The 16528-nt window shown below is 41.7% G+C and overlaps 1 protein-coding gene across 1 annotated transcript in view; it reads right to left on the reverse strand.

The window, feature by feature from the left end:
• The window catches only part of TRDN (triadin), a 243953-nt gene that overhangs the window by 40187 nt on the left and 187238 nt on the right, over positions 1–16528 (reverse strand). The window contains 1 exon segment of the mRNA XM_064170120.1: positions 10084–10113. Within this exon segment, the coding sequence (XP_064026190.1) occupies positions 10084–10113 (30 nt within the window).

Here is a 16528-nt window from a genome sequence, read left to right on the forward strand (position 1 = left end):
CAGAACATCCTAAACCATCTTCACTCCTCATGAAATGCTGCTGATCACTATTTTTGCTTTAATTACAACTCTGGAAGAGCACATTTGTGAAAACGATGTCTGCATAGGCAAAAGAAGGGAGCTGCAGACTGCCACTAGAACTGTTCTTTCTGGAATTGCATCCGAGGGGAATACCTCGGAACATTCATTTGCAGACATCTTTGTGCAGAGCAATAAAGCAATCATTTATCCCACGGGCAATTTTTTATCCAATTAACCATGTGTTATGTAGATATCCAGGTGTTGAAGCACATTATGCTGACTGGCAGGTGAGAGTGTTGCTGACATGATGGTTATGGGCAGGTATTACACCTAACTTAGAGTAACAGCACAGGCCACCGGTTACACTGATCACTCATCCTTCAGAAATCACAGCTGTTTCATGGCCATTGAAAAACTTGTTTAACTGTCTTCATTTATTGGTAGCAAGGTGGTTTACTTTAAAGTAGGTAGGAATGATTAACACAAGCTGTAATCATAGCTGCAACTGAAATGCTATGCCAGGGTTATCGATACAAATGGGTTTGCGGCTGTGTTGACAACTATGCCACACAAAGAAGTATAACCTCAGTTTTAGCTCGAGTGGATTGCAAAGGTGTAACCAATGATAACATTTAGATTAAATCCTGTTGATAATGAACCTGTGTGTATTTGGGGGTTTTAATGTTGATGCAAGATAGCATCATCACTTTTACACGAGTTACCTATGAGTGAAATGTGAACTAAGAATGCCCTGAAAACTGATGTGCTAGAGAGGTAAACATGAAGTTTGCAGCTTAAAGAATTACAAACTGAATATAATTTAATATATAACTAAACATAGACTAAGTACCCTGAAAACTAGTGTGCTAGAGAGTTAATGTTAAGAAGTTGGCAGCTTTATGTTAAGAATTATAGACTGAATATGATTTGATATATAACTAAATATAAACTAAGTACCCTGAAAACTAGTGTGCTAGAGAGTTAATGTTAAGTTTGCAGCTCAATGTTAAGAATTATAGGCTGAATATAATTTAATATATAACTAAATATAAACTAAGTACCCTGAAAACTAGTGTGCTAGAGAGTTAAACATGAAGTTTGCAGCTTGAAGAATTACAAACTGAATATAATTTAATATATAACTAAACATAGACTAAGTACCCTGAAAACTAGTGTGCTAGAGAGTTAGTGTTAAGAAGTTTGCAGCTCAATGTTAAGAATTATAGGCTGAATATAATTTAATATATAACTAAATATAAACTAAGTACCCTGAAAACTAGTGTGCTAGAGAGTTAAACATGAAGTTTGCAGCTTGAAGAATTACAAACTGAATATAATTTAATATATAACTAAACATAGACTAAGTACCCTGAAAACTAGTGTGCTAGAGAGTTAATGTTAAGAAGTTGGCAGCTTTATGTTAAGAGTTATAGACTGAATATGATTTGATATATAACTAAATATAAACTAAGTACCCTGAAAACTAGTGTGCTAGAGAGTTAAGAAGTTGGCAGCTTAAGAATTATAGGCTGAATATAATTTAATATATAACTAAATATAAACTAAGTACAGTGAGAGTGAACATTCAATCACCTATTGAGATCTATAAGTGACTCGCTGCTTTTTCTCACCTCTAACCTCTTTTTAATGTCAGATTCTTAAAAGAGAAAACCTAAAGAATTGGGGAGGGTTGTTAAAATAACAACAAAACACTGCAGTTTGTTTCCTATTTTTGTTGCTAAACATAAACTATGTTGCTTGTAACAGACAAGTCAGAAATATAGGTGTCTCCTGGGGGGCAATTCTTTGCATTCTAACAGATATATAGAACAGATGAAACTCTGCCTGCAGATGCTTATTGCTCTCTGCTAACTCTAAAGGGAGACTGGGGTGGATAGCCTCAAGGTAGACAACTAACTTTAAACACCTAAATTTGTATGAGTTAAAGTCTCTTTATGATTAAATTCGTCTAAGGATCTAAAAAAGTTCCTAAAATGCATTAATTTAGTGCTGTGCCTTGATCCCACTGCACTCACCTTTGCTCTGCCTTCTTTCTACTAATACTGAGTACTTTGGAAGGTGCTTTCTGGTCATGTCTTATTCTAACTGAAATATCTACAACATGGAAAATACATGAGCCTGGTCTCAAAAGATCCTGCCACCACTGAAGGGAGGTTGAACAGAACATTGAGTCCCACATAAGCCTGCAAATTGGGCATAAATTATTTACACAGTCCAAAAGAGCTGAGACAGGCTAAACAGAGGGCAAACAAATTTCAGCTCCTTGGTGTTGTCTTTCCAAATCATTCTCTATATTTCATGCAAATCCTCCATTCATCAATATTCCCTGAAAGTGCTGAGGGGTTGTTGCATCAGTGTGAAAAGTCAAAGCTCAGCTGTGGGAGGCCAGGCATCTATCAAATGCAAGATATTTCCTGGGCAGTAGGAGATTTACATTGAAGAATACTTTGTCTGTAGCTTAATACTGCTCTAAGTTGTTCTTCAGTCAAACCTGGTTATTTAGCTCTGCATTCGGGAGAGTGATGTCAACTGCCAGCTCCAAGATCCTTTGGGCTCCATCTTGTGGCTAACTCAATCTCTGCTAGCTTTTGAGAGAGAAGCCTATCTTCAACTGCAGTCAAAATATCACTGCTAGTGTAAAAAGCATAGCAAAGAGTAACTAAATTATTGTCTCATCTATGAAACTGAGTTTTGGACACTATTTTAAGAAGATGCTTTTTAAAGTATTTTTACTTTTTCTGTTTCGGGATATACATTCTGTTAGGGACTGTGTGATACATTTCACAGCTACAGAATCACAGATTGGAAGGAACCTCTGGAGAGTATCTAGTCTAACCTCCCCGATAAAGCAGGATAACCCAGAGCAAGGTATCCAGGATCATAATGTCCAGGCAGATTTGGAAGTTTCCAGAGAAGGAGACTTCATAGCCTCTCTGGGTAGCCTGCTGCAGTACTCACAGAATCAGTCAGGCTTGGAAGAGACCACAAGGATCATCCAATTCCAACCCCCCTGCCATGGGCAGGGACACCCTACCCTAAATGAGGCTGGCCACAGCCTCATACAGCCTGGCCTTAAACACGTCCAGGGACGGGACCTCAACCGCCTCCCTAAGCAACCCGTTCCAGGCTCTCTCCATTCTCATGCTGGAGAACTTCCTCTTCACATCCAGTCTGACCCTACCCATCTCCAGCTTTGCCCCAGTACTCTGGCGCAACAAAGTTTTTCCTTGTGTTTAAGTGAGACCTGTGTACCTCTGTGCCTGTTGCAGATTGTTCTATCACTGGACACTACTGAAAAGAGCACAGCCCCAGTCTCCTGACCTCCACCTTTAGATATTGATCAGCGCTGCTAAGACTCCCTCTCAGGCTGCTCTGCTGCAGCCGTAGGTCTCTCAGCCTTTCCTTGTAAGACAGTTGCTCTAATTTCCCCAGCATCCATTGGACTCTCTGCAGTAGTTCCCTATCTCTCTTGAACCGGGGAGCTCAGAGCTGAGCAAAACAGTACTCCAAGTGTGGCCTCACAAGGGCAAGTTAGGTAGTTCACTTTCTTATCTTTTGAGGCATGCTAGAGAACTAGAAAACCAAGATGCATGTTGCATGAGTAGCACTTAGAGCTGAGCAGTAATCCCACACTGCTATGACTGTTTGTTTTATGAATAAGAAGGCTGCCTTCCATTTTTTTTTTCTGGTGAGTTCCAAACCTAAGCAGTTCTGAAATGCACTACAGCCCAGTTATTGTTTTTGGTTTGGAAAGCATCTTAATTTTAAACACATTGAAAACTGACACTGCTGTACCTTGGTCAGCTCATACCACACTGTATGCAGAGCAGCAGCTTCTAAGCTATGGATAGGGTATCATTACCAGGAGTAACTGAAGGAAATGGCCCTTTCCTGTGTTGGCAAATATACACAGTTTGAAGATGGAATGTTCATGCCTTGTCCACTGCTGCATTTGGTAGATATTAGCTGTGCTTTCAACCCATGCAGACTGTTATGCCATGATGCTTTTAGTGGGAAAAGGTCAAAATGTGACCCTGCACTCTCTCCTGTCAATTTATTATTACAAAACTTGCCAGATGGATGTGTTTGTAGCTTTCTAAAAGACGATTAAATGAATTTAAGAGTAAACTGCTGAGTGACAATCCTGAAAATCGGAACAGGAGTCACCTCGCAAGCAGGAAGCTAGTTACAGAATCACAGAATTAACCAGGTTGGAAGAGACCTCTAGGATCATCGAGTCCAAGTCATCACCTAACCCTTCTGATTAACTAAACCATGGCACCAAGTGCCTCATCCAGCCTCCTTTTAAACACCTCCAGGGATGGTGACTCCACCACCTCCCAAGGCAGCCCATTCCAATGGGCAATCACTCTTTCTGTGATTAATTTCTTCCTAATGTCCAGCCTAAACCTGCCCTGGTACAGTTTGAGACTGTGTCTTCTTCTGTCCCTTGGTGCCTATCAGAAGAGACCAACTCCATCTGGCTACAACCTCCTTTCAGGTAGGTGTAGACAGCAATAAGGTATCCCCTGAGCATCCTCTTCTCCAGGCTGCACACCCCCAGCTCCCTCAACTGCTCCTCACAGGTCTGTGCTCCAGGCCCCTCACCAGCCTTGGAGCCCTTCTCTGGACTCATTCAAGTACCTCAGCATCTTTCTTAAATTGAGGTGCTCTGCATCTTGGTAGCTTAGAAGTACCAATAACACCAAACTATAGGCTGAGTTAGAGCACTATAATTTGCTCTCGGAAGCAATGCAGAGTTCTCTCTCGCTCCTTCATTAGATGTAGGGAGCAGCTGGCAAATCAGATTTGTGACTCACTTTAAATAATGAGACTTTGTCTTTCCTGCATACATGTGGATGCATAGCCTACAGGGATTATGCAATGGTTAAATCCTGTTGGGATTCTCCAGGATCATAGATGTAATGAATCTTCAGGCAAGTTTTCCTGAGACTGACCTGGAGTGAGAATTTACTAAGCTTGTTAAGGTTACATGCCTGACATCCCCATCTCAGCCCATGCCCTCTTCATTCAGAAATCAATGGGATGTTATGGGAACGAGGAGCTGAAATGAGAAATTTCCTTTTATATAGAACTAGGAAAGCTCAGAATTGGCTTTAATCTGGCTTCATTTCACACAAAGCATATTTAGAACTCTCTGTAATTATGAAATACTTTAAAAATGTAAAAATACCATTTTGGTTATTATTAAAACATTACCACTTCTTTCCTTTAAAAAGGATACTTGGAGTTTAAAAAATGCTGAACTATTTTGGCATTACAGTTCTGCATACTGTTTCCTGGGCTTTAGCTCACATCAGGAATATCTGAGTCTATTCATTTGGGTCTAGGCACTCGAATCTCTGCTTGCAGTGCTTTGAATTATGAGAAAGAGTTAATTTTTTGTGTGTGTGCAAGCAGCCAGATTTGCTCTCGGGGATTTTAGGAAGTTCCTTCCTCATGCAAAGGGTTTGCTGCCTCTTGCCCTTTAATAACTGACAACTTTTCCCCATTTCTGTGACAGCTCTTCTGTCCCACATCCATTGAAAGATGGTGCTGGAAGCCAAAGCTGACTGTTTTCTAGGTTTTCAGTCAAAGTCTTGGAGAGTTAACCTTTCATATATACATGGTTAAAGCAGAGACTTCATGCATAAGCTGTGCCTTAAGGTCCCTGTTAGTATCATTGGTGTTTGGAGAAATCAGTGAAAACCACAAAGTTTTTCAGCTTAATTTTGTTCTTTTCTAACTCCTGCAAGTCTGATTTATACTATGCACAGAATGTACACTTGATAGAAAGCATCACTCTATCTTCTTCCCTTTTGATGATGGCTTGTCACTCTGCATTGCTCATTATTCTTGTTTCTCTAGATGAAGGGTGTGTATTTGAATAAAACAGAATATTTGGAGGCAATTTCATATAGAGTGCAGTGCCTATGTGCTGCAGGATCCACATGAGAAATGGTAAAGAGGTATTTGAACTATGTGTGCAACTACCACAAAATATTTTGGGTAATGAAGCAGTAAATTTAGAGCACTGCCTGGCTACTTCTACTATTTTTGCAGCTGGGCAAAAATAAAAAGTAATGCTGTATCCTTAAGCAAACCAGCAAACCTTGCCCCTTTTCATTGCCAGTCAGAGGAATAAACATGCAGCCTGGAGCAATATTTAATAACAGAATAAGCAGAAATAAATGAACCCAAATCATATTAGGAGTTAGCCAGTAACACGCAATAGTTTCCATGTGGAACCTGCAGACAGTGTGGAGTTAAATGAGAAAGCTAAAGTAGGGCATGGGTTTGTTTTGGAAGAGGTCAATTCTGCCCATTTGTCCATTTTAGTGCATATCTACTGAAGACAGCAACATTGCTGGAACACTTTTCTTTAGTTCTCTAGCTAGTGGAAAATTTTGTTGGACTAGCACTGGTGAGGCTGCACCTCAAGTAAGGGGTTCGGTTTTGGGCCTCTCACTACAAGAAGGACATTGAGGTGCTGAAGCACGTCCAGAGAAGGGCAACAAATCTGATGAGGAGTCTGGAGAAAAGGGCTGATAAGGAGCAGCTGAGGGAACTGGCACTGCTTGGTCTGGAGAAGAGGAAGCTGAGGGGAAATCTTGTTGCTCTCTACACACCCCTGAAAGGAGGTTGTGGTGATGTGAGTGCTATTCTCTTCTTCTAAGCAACAAGTGATAGGATGATAGGGAGTATCCTGAAGTTGCAGGATATTAGGAAACGTTTCTTCAGTGAAAGGGTTCAAGCCAGGGAGGTGGTTGAATCACCAGCCCTGAAGGTATTAAGAGATGTGTCAATGTGTTGCTTAGAGACATGATTGACTGGTAGACTGAGCAGTGTTGGGTTACAGTTGAACCTGATGATCTTAAAGGTCTTTTCCAACTTAAATAATCCTATGTCTGTTTTGTTTTGTTTTTTGCTAGAATCATTACCTGCCTTGCTGACAACGTTGATTGTGATCTCAGAAAAACAGGAGAAGGTTTAGTCCAAAAATTAAAACCATCATATCAGAAGAATGACCAAAGCTGAGTTTCAGTTTGCACCTCCATAGATTGGTGGTGATAATCAGCAGCACCAGGGACACCCTGCCCTGAGCCAGATGCTTGGAAGTATCTTACCTATACTTGTTGTGAAAATCGTTTCAACAAATGAAGATCTCCCAGGAATTTATTTATTTTTAAAGCAGATAATACATATAAGAAGAAAATGAAATTGAAATATTGATCCAACTTCAAAGGATCTTCATTAAAAATGCATTTTCTTTAAAAATCAGTTTTGTTGGGGAAGATCATGGTTAAAGATGAAAGAATCCTAACCTGTGAGAAATGAACCAAAGGTAAGCAGTAGGTATTTCAGATTCTTTGATGTTCTGTAAATGGATGGACCCACAGCCTGTGCTAAGGCTGATGGAAGCAGCCTCCTTAGCAATTGCCTCACTCCTGTCTTTCCATTAAGGGAGTAAAAGTCTTTCCTGGTAGGGCCTAAATCTTGCCAGGCAGGTTTAACCCTGGCACTGCTCCTCCTGTCGAAGTGGGGTCCAGGAGCAAGTAGATGAGCAAACAATAAGGGTTTGGCCCCAGCAAAACCTTGAGGGCTAGGGGTCTTTAGTGCCTTGTGTCAGGTGTCTTGTGCTGCCCTCACCGTGCCTGTGTAGTCAAAGGAGAGAGGAAGCTTTGAATTCATTGGCCAGAACAGTGGTGCTAGTGCCTGTTGGCCAATTCGGTTTCAAAATCAAGTATATAAAGGGGAGTGATTTAGAAACTGCACCTTTCTACTTTAGCCTTTCTCTACCAGCCTTTCTGCATGAGCCTTTGTCTGCACGGAGCCTTCCTACCTCTCCTGGTTTGTGGCTCATTAAAGGCAGCAATGTGTTGCAGCTCACACTTAGCAGCATTTATTCCCTCTGCCTGAAATATTTGTATTTACCCTGGAATCACATCACGAGTTTGAAAGTGTCTTTCATACAGGAGACTTACTCAGGGACCAGAGAGTCATGAGTACATCTGCTGGAGTGAAAGCCATAGGCATAAACAGAATTTTTCCTGGTTTCACGTTATTGTTTTCCAAGTTTTGATAGTTTAAACTGGTTTAATTCTGTGCAATTGTTTTTTGTCAACTGAAAAACCAAAGAACCCCAGAATTTTCCTGATTTTTTAATATTAATAATAAAAAATAATAGTAATAGGAAAATACTCATAATTCATAACAGATTATTAATTTCTGCTACAGAGTCCAGGGGAGTAATTCAAGGGCTGTGAACACAGCTGGCACATTGTCTTCTGAAAACCTATGGCTGTGGGCATAGCTGCCAGTTTTCTGATTCTCCCTGCTTCGTGCACTACCTTTCATGCCTCAGTTGTTGCAAATTAATCTTTGGACAAAATATCCTGCTCAATACCTACTAAGCACAGTTGAGTTTGATAACCAAAATGAATTTTATTATTCTGTTAAACACGAGGTGAAATTTTGGCTCCAGTGAAGTGAATGGGAATTTTGCCACTAACATCACCACAGCCAAGATTTCACTCATGAGCTATTAAAACAGTTGAGACTAATGGTTTTATTTTTTTGTTTTCCAGTTCAGCTAGCATCTCTGTGTAAGGATAACAGAGTAAAATAAGCTAGAAGCATTGAAAATGTCTTTGTGTGTAGACAGCAAAGGTTGGCTCCATTGTTCAACTGTGTGTTTTTGAGTCAACAAAAGACATTCCCCTTACCCTGAATTTAACCTCCCCTGTTAGTGGAGGTCAGAAATAATGATGCAGGTTTTTTCTTGCTTTCTCAATACTAAATCTCTAATGAAAATGTTTTCAATTTAGTCAGTGTGCAGGTTTGAGGCACACTGGAATATTTTAATGAGAGGAATTAGATTATAGGCTGTGAAAAGGAAAGAATGGCAATGTCTACTTCACTCATAGCTTGCTGAGATGTACAAAAGCAAGAACACAAATTTAGACAAGACAGTGTGTTTATCTGTCAGAGTCAGTGTCTGTGTTTTTCTCCCTGGGCTTTTGCTGTGTAACCCAACCAATTTTGCTTCTAACTCCCCTTGCCGGTCCTCCAAACTCACCTTACACATAAGGCAGGCTCTGAGATAAGGTAGAGGGGTGCAAAGAAAGTGGAAAGGTGCTTGGGAGCCCATCCCGGGGACTCTGACTTCTGAGAGGGCTGTTGTGTTTCTGTATTACTTTTAACTTGTATATAACTGTAAGCATTTGTGTATGTATATGCTTGCAAATAGTGCTAAGCTGTAAATACAGCTTCATTCCTTAACTTCCATCTGGCTGAGTCTAGTCTGGATTATTTCATTGGAGGGGAGGGGGGCAGGTGACTTCCAAACCATCACAGTGAGCAAAATACAGTTTGTAAACCATAACAAAGTTGATTAGAATAAAGAAAAATGTCACTTTAGGATTAATAGTTCATTACTTTTGGAGCTGAAATAAAGCTGACCAATTACAAAAAGAAATGTTTCAACCCAGCAAATCTTGTTCTGAAAGGCAATACTACAAATTGGTATTTAGTGTCTGATGGATACAGTGTGTTTATCTTGCAGCATTTTCATGTTTTAAGTTCTGGTTCAGAGCTAATTTTTCTAGTAATCCGTTAAAATACCAAAGAACAACTTCAGCAAAGCTCACGTTCATGCTACATACACATCTCAAAAGAGGAAATTAAGTGGCCCTTGGTAAGTGCTTTGTGCAAAGTAGGAGCAGCCAGGTCAGCATGCAGGGTGCACTGCAAGTTTTGCTCTCTTTGACAAATCCTAACATGGTAACAAAAGCCTTTCATTTTCTTCCCAATCAGAGCGATGAAGCACCTGATACTGGGCTGTGTTGGCCTGTGGTAAAAAGAAGCTAACAATAGTGGAAATGACAGCTGTGTTATCACAGGAGGAGTAGATAAAGCCGGCCGGTGGTAGCGCATGATGTGGTGTATGTCACTGCAATTGTATCGCTAAATGACAGAAACATTTCTCATAGTGGTCAGAGCCTGAAAGACACTTCAGTCAAGGGAAAATAATTGATTTACCTTTCCTCTCCCCCTCCTTTTTCACCGCAGCTGAAACAGAAATAGAAACACTCTATTTTCACAATTGAAATGAGTAACAGGCAGCATCAGTCAGCAGCACTCAAACACCTAGAGCTGAGCTTTGTTGTGTGCATAACTCAAAGTATATTATGCAATTTAGGAATACATTTCTTCACCAGCTGAAAAATCTCATTGACACATAGAAAGATTAAGGTTGGAAAAGATGAATTGCAACTCTCAACCCAACACTACCATGACCACTAAATCGTGCCCTGAAGTGTCACGTGTACATGTTTTTTGAACACCTCCAGGGATGATGACCCTTCCAGCTCCTCAGGCAGCCTGCTCCAATGCCTGACCACTATTTCAGTGAAGAATGCTTTCCTAATATCCAACCTAAACATCCCCTGGTGCAACTTGAGGCCATTTCCTCTTGTCCTTGGGAGAAGAGACTAATGCTTACCTCACTACAACCTCTTTTCAGGCCCCTGCTCAGCCTTTTCTTCACCAGACTAAAACATATTAAAGACTGAGGCAAAGAAAGCTTCAAGTAATTCAGCCTTATCCTCATGAGGATCACAAAGATGAGACGTTTCCCCACAGACACCCAGCTCTGCTGCAGCTGACAGCAAATTCCAGCTTTCTAAACCCTTGCAGGAAATTGTAGGTACAAAGTCATTGTTCCTCCAAGACACTAACACTAGGAGATAGAGGCACAGACTGAAGATTGAGAAACCAACACTGAAGAAGGGAGACAGGTGTCGTGGAGGGCCTATAGGTCTATACACGTTTAGCTATCAAACAGACACAAAGAGACACAAAGAGCCTGGCACCATAAAGCCTGTCCTGCCAGGGCCCAGGCTGTGTAACGTGGCTGTGTCAGCCCACACGCCTAGCTTATGGCCTACTGGGTGCAAAGCTCCTGCTCTTCCCGTATTTGGGGGAGCCAGGCCTGTGGACCCTGCCTAACATGGTGTGGTTTGGCTAACTGCCATCCTGATTGGCTGTTCTTGTGTCCAAAGGGCAATCAGTCTTGGCCCACATTGATAAAAGGAGATAGGCAGGTGAACAATCTGCTTTTGCTCCTCTGATCTTTGCCTGCTCTCTCTGCTGTGCCCAGCCCTGCTGCTGTTGCACACTGCCTTGTTGCTTCCCTGCTCAACTCCACTGCCGCCAGTTACCAGGAGCAGACCCTGGATGTCTGCACGCGATCGGCCTGTGTGGCCAGTGTGACATGGTGCTGAGACTGCACCACATTTGCCTCTGCACCTGAGGGTCCTGCCTAGAATCCCTGGACATATACACAGATTGTCCAGAAGAAGCCAGGACACAAGGGCAGAGATTGTCTGCGTCCTGCCCACAGAAGCTGGGAAGATTCAAGCCTCAACATCCAACAAGACAGAGTTCCCTGAAAGCATTTGGGTGCTGTCTGGGCTGTGGCCAGCCCCCATGGGGGGTAGTAATAATAATCTGTGAGTAAATGCTTAAGTGCCTCTTTGCAACTCTCCATTGCCTTCTGCAATAGAGCAGAAAGAGCTTGAGCCCAGCTACTGGGCAAGCAGCATATTGACCACAAGCAGCATTGATCACAGGAATTGTCTCTTCCAGTTCATTAATGTTTATGTATTTTGCTGGTTATATTAGATGAGCCACTTAGTGCCATGATCTGGTTGACTGGATGATCTTGGAGGTCTCTTCCAACCTGGTTGATCCTATGATTCTAGATATTATCCACAGAATGTTTCCATAACCGTGTAAGAACCAAGATATTATTAGAATTAGTGGTCAGGGGTGGCCAGAGTTCTGAATAGCAACATTAATAAACAACTCATTAATTAATTCCCTCTCCTCAACAATAGACTGGAATAGGAAGCTCTGAAGGGGAAAGGAGTCTCTGGAAGAAATTTTGGAAACATCATCTGTTAAAAACAAACATTGAAGCTTAGAGTGGGAAACAAATGCATAAAATTAGAACTGAAGTAACATTCAGTTTTCTTAAGCCTCTAAAAGGAGGAATTACAAAACCTGATCATGCAGCAATCTCAACTCCAAACCCCACAGTACAAATTTGGTGGGAACTAAGTTTGGGAAGAGACTGAAAGGAACCTTCTGCATTAATATTTACACCCAATTTAAACAAGGTGTAATGGGTTCCCCAAAGTAAGCTGTGTGCCCTCTATTCAAACTTTGCAGATAGAATTAAAACCCCTCAAAAGCTCAGCCTGGGATTCCAGTTAAGCATTGCCTATATCTGCAATGGAGACTGTGAAAAGACCATAGAATCAAGCAGGTTGGAAGAGACCTCCAATATCATCCAGTCCAACCTAGCACCCAGCCCTATCCAGTCATCTAGACCAAGCACTAAATGCCTCATCCAGCCTTTTCTTCAATACCACCTCCCTGGGCAGCCCATTCCAATGCCAATCACTCTCTCTGCCAACAACTTCCTCCTAACATCCAACCTATACTGCCCCCGGCACAACTTGAGACTGTGTCCCCTTGTTCTATTGCTGGTTGTCTGGGAGAAGAGACCAACCCCACCTGGCTACAGCCTCCCTTCAGGTAGTTGTAGACAGCAATGAGGTCACCCCTGAGATGTTGGAATGTTGCTAAAAGAACCAAGGTATTTAAAATGGGAGGGCTACCTGCATTTACAGATGGCTGCTGCAGTCCTGATGGAGCTGAGCCAAGTTCATCTCTAAGTTCATTTGAAATCTCATTCCCCAGGCTGCTGTTATAGGACTGAACCTTCTAAAAATGTAGTTAGAGATGTCACTTTTGTTGTGAAACATGTCAGTTAGAAGTGGCAGCACTAAGCCTCTGGCTTAGGCTGGCATTTGAGAGCAAAAGACTGAAGAATTGAAATTCAGAGTGCTTACTCCCCAGAAAAGGGTGCTGGTATGAATGGGCCTGATGTGGAACTGAAGCTGGAAAGGAAACAAGCAGAAGCAGGGCTCTACCTCTCCTTTGGAGAGCATGTCCTGATACAGGACAGCTTCAAGTGGTAACATTATGGGTTAGGGTACTGACCTCTGCCTCTCCCCTGTTCTTAAAATGCAAAGTCCTTTGATTTGAACCTGTTAGTACATTTGGATAACACAGATTGGAAAGGAAAGTTTTAAATCTGAAGTTACTGAAATGCTATCTATCAGTAGTGTGCAGCAAATAAGGATTCTGGTTTCAAGTAGCTTTTAAGTTTCCTGTCACTTATTGTCCTTTGAGAATGAAATACATCTGGTACTTAAAAGAAACAAGTGAAAAACGTTTCTTGCCTAGGATTAATGAAAAGCAACGTTTCCAGGATCTAGTCCTCTTTGCAATCACTCTGCTTCCCTAGGTGATGTGCCTGTCAAAGCTGTGAAGTCCAGCTTCCACAAAACTCTTGTTGCAGCACATTCAGTAGGTTTTAATTTAGAAGCCCCTATAGGAGCCTCATCAGCTTTCAGGAAGCATACTTAGATTGCCAAGAAATACGTTGGAGGGATTCCCCAGTATTAAGATTCTGGATAGGGTTTATGAGCAAAAGAGCAGTGCACCTCTAGGCTGCTTCTGACCTCTGTCCTGCCAGCTCACAGGATGTGGCTCATAATGCCTCTGGTCCTGAGGCAAGCACAGGCAGAGCAAGGTCCATCCACGCCTGCCACTGCACTAGTTCTGTTATTCTGCTATAATATCCTGCTTTGACATCTGTTTGAATTTTCACCTTGGCCACAGTTTTTCTGATGGAATGTACTGCAAACACTCAGCAAATCCTGAGAGACAGAAGAGGCCTCATTCTGACTGCCATTGCCAATAGCGCTGCTCTGATCAGATCCTGTTAATCAAACCTCAAATGACAAGGAACAAATGAAAAAGAGCACAAGCACCATCCTTAACATTGCTCTTTCAGAAGCTGAAGTATGTGTTTGTATTAAAAAAAAAATAGCAAAAAGATGGATAGATTACCCAAGGAATTTGGTCTAAATCTGATAAAAAGCCAGATTACCTGCTGAGAACAGATGTGAGTGATATACTGTAGCTGGCCAGGGAAGGACATGAAATAAAGGAGAATGATGAACCAGAAAATGTGATGCCCAGATATGAGAGATGCTCTTGGCTGGGTTCTTTATCTTGATTATTTGGAGGAAGAACAAATTCTTTTTTGCACTGTACTGATAAAAAGTGTCAGCTAGCTTTTGAATTAGGAATTTGTACCTGCAAGCCTGTTTGGAGAGGACTTATATTAATAATCTTAAATCACAGCTTTCCTTTCCTAGACCTATCCAAAACCAATCATACATTTGCAGTTAAGACAGATACAATACAAGCCAAAATATATTTATCAAGGACATGTACCCTGGCATCAAAATTCATGAAAAATTGACAACTACTCCAGAAGTGAGCATCATCCTCCCTTATGTTTTGTGAATGGGGGAAAAATACTACAAACCATGGCAGACCTTGTTAATTTTTTTTTCCAGAGGAATGAGAATATAAAGGTAAATTTCAGGTGGTAGGAAGGTCACAGAAGTGTGTCAGTGTAGTAAATTTTCATGGAGAAAGTAATAATTGGAGTCCAGAAGGGATCTATTGTTTTAACCTGTACCAGAAACTTGAGTCTAGGTCACCAGCAGTCATTTATCCCCATAGATAGTGATAGTTGTGAGGGATTTTCTGAGCTGTTCAAACACAAACATTTCTGAAAGATTGAAAATGTCATTAAAATGCTGTTTGCTACTCAACAATCATCTTTTCCATGTAGCTTTGAGACCCAGCAGTAGATAGGAACAGATATTTAGGCTGAACACGGAGAAGGAAGTAATTTCCTCTGAAAACTTTTTGCTTGTTTTCTTATATAAGCAACTGGCTTCCACCCTGACACAGGGCATTCAGCTTTCATTCAACACTTACAGTAATTACAAACATTTGGGCTAGGAAAACTGCATTTCTAGTTCCTCTGTGCTGTTATTGAAGAATCCTTGACTTAGATTTGTGATTTTCAATCTTGTGATGATCATACTTATTAATCTCAAAAGTAATCTGAATCCTTCCTGTTTCTGTGAGACTTTTGTTGCTCTTTCCTAGGTCACATTATCATAAGGGGTGTGTAAGAAGCTCAAGCTCAACATGAGCCTGCAGTGTGAGTGCAGCCCAGACAGCAGCCCTGTGCTGGGCTGCAGCAGGAGCAGTGTGGGCAGCAGGGCAAGGGAGGGGATTCTGCCCCTTTACTCTGCTCTGTCAGACCTCATCTGGAGTCCTGTGTGCAGTTCTGGAGCCCCCAACACAGGAAGGATGTGGAACTGTTGGAGCAGGTCCAGAGGAGGCTACAAAGATGCTCAGAGGGCTGGGGCATCTCTGCTATGAGGACAGGTTAAAAGAGTTGGGGCTCTTCAGCCTGGAGAAGAGAAGGCTTTGAGGAGACCTTATAGTGGCCTTCCAGTATGTGAAGGGGACCTACAGAAAGGCTGGGGAGGGACCATTTACAAGGTCTTATAACGACAAGACAAGGGGTAATGGCTTTAAATTGGCAGAGGGGAGATTTAAACCAGACGTTAGGAGGAAGTTCTGTACAGTGAGGGTGGTGAGACACTGGCACAGGTTGCCCAGGGAGGTTGTGGCTGCTCCCTCCCTGGAGGTGTTGAACCCCAGGTTGGTTGAGGCATTGAGCAACTTGTTCTAGTGGGAGGTGTCCCTGTGTGCTAGTCTGAAGCTAGCTAGAATATTTTAGTGAGAACTAGATTACAGGCTGTGAAAGGCAAACAATGGTGATGTCTACTTCACTCATAGGCTTGCTGAGAGGTATAACAGCAAGAATCCAAACACAGATAAGAGAGTCATTCTCTGTCCAGGCTATGGGCTGCATTCTTCTCTCTCTAACCTAACCTGATTAATCCACCTGCTTCCTAATCCCTCTGGCTGATCCTCCATTCTTCCTTGGGCACAAGGTAACATCTGGGCTAAGGTAGAGAGGGGTGGGAGAGGGTGGAAGGGCAGTTGGGAGCCCCTCCTAGGGACTCAGGTTTCTGGGAGGGCTGTTGTGTTTCTGTATTACCTTTTACCTTGTATATTTCTGTATATAACTGTGTATACTGTAAATATCTGCTTGTGTATTGTGCTAAGCTGTAAATACAAGCTTTATTCCAACCTAAACCATTCTATGATTCTATAAGCAACACCCCACACAAGATGCATCTTTGCTTTATTCAGTGGCTTTAATTCACTATATGCATTTTTCCCAATGCATCTGTGTATGGAGAATTGTTCTTTGTGGATTTACTTGCAGTAATCCTTTAGTCCTCTCTTGAGTTTACAGAGTTAATTTAGAGATAAAATGTTCTTTGAGACTTTCCCTCCAGTATATTATGTTTATTGACACTAAATTTTCATTGCTATCACACTGTCCCTTCACCTTGCAAATTCAATACATCACAGCCCTTTCTGAGCCTGAATTCTTTAACTAACTTGT

The sequence above is a fragment of the Pogoniulus pusillus genome, chromosome 33, assembly GCF_015220805.1.
Source record: "Pogoniulus pusillus isolate bPogPus1 chromosome 33, bPogPus1.pri, whole genome shotgun sequence".
NCBI classification, from domain to species: Eukaryota; Metazoa; Chordata; class Aves; order Piciformes; family Lybiidae; genus Pogoniulus; species Pogoniulus pusillus.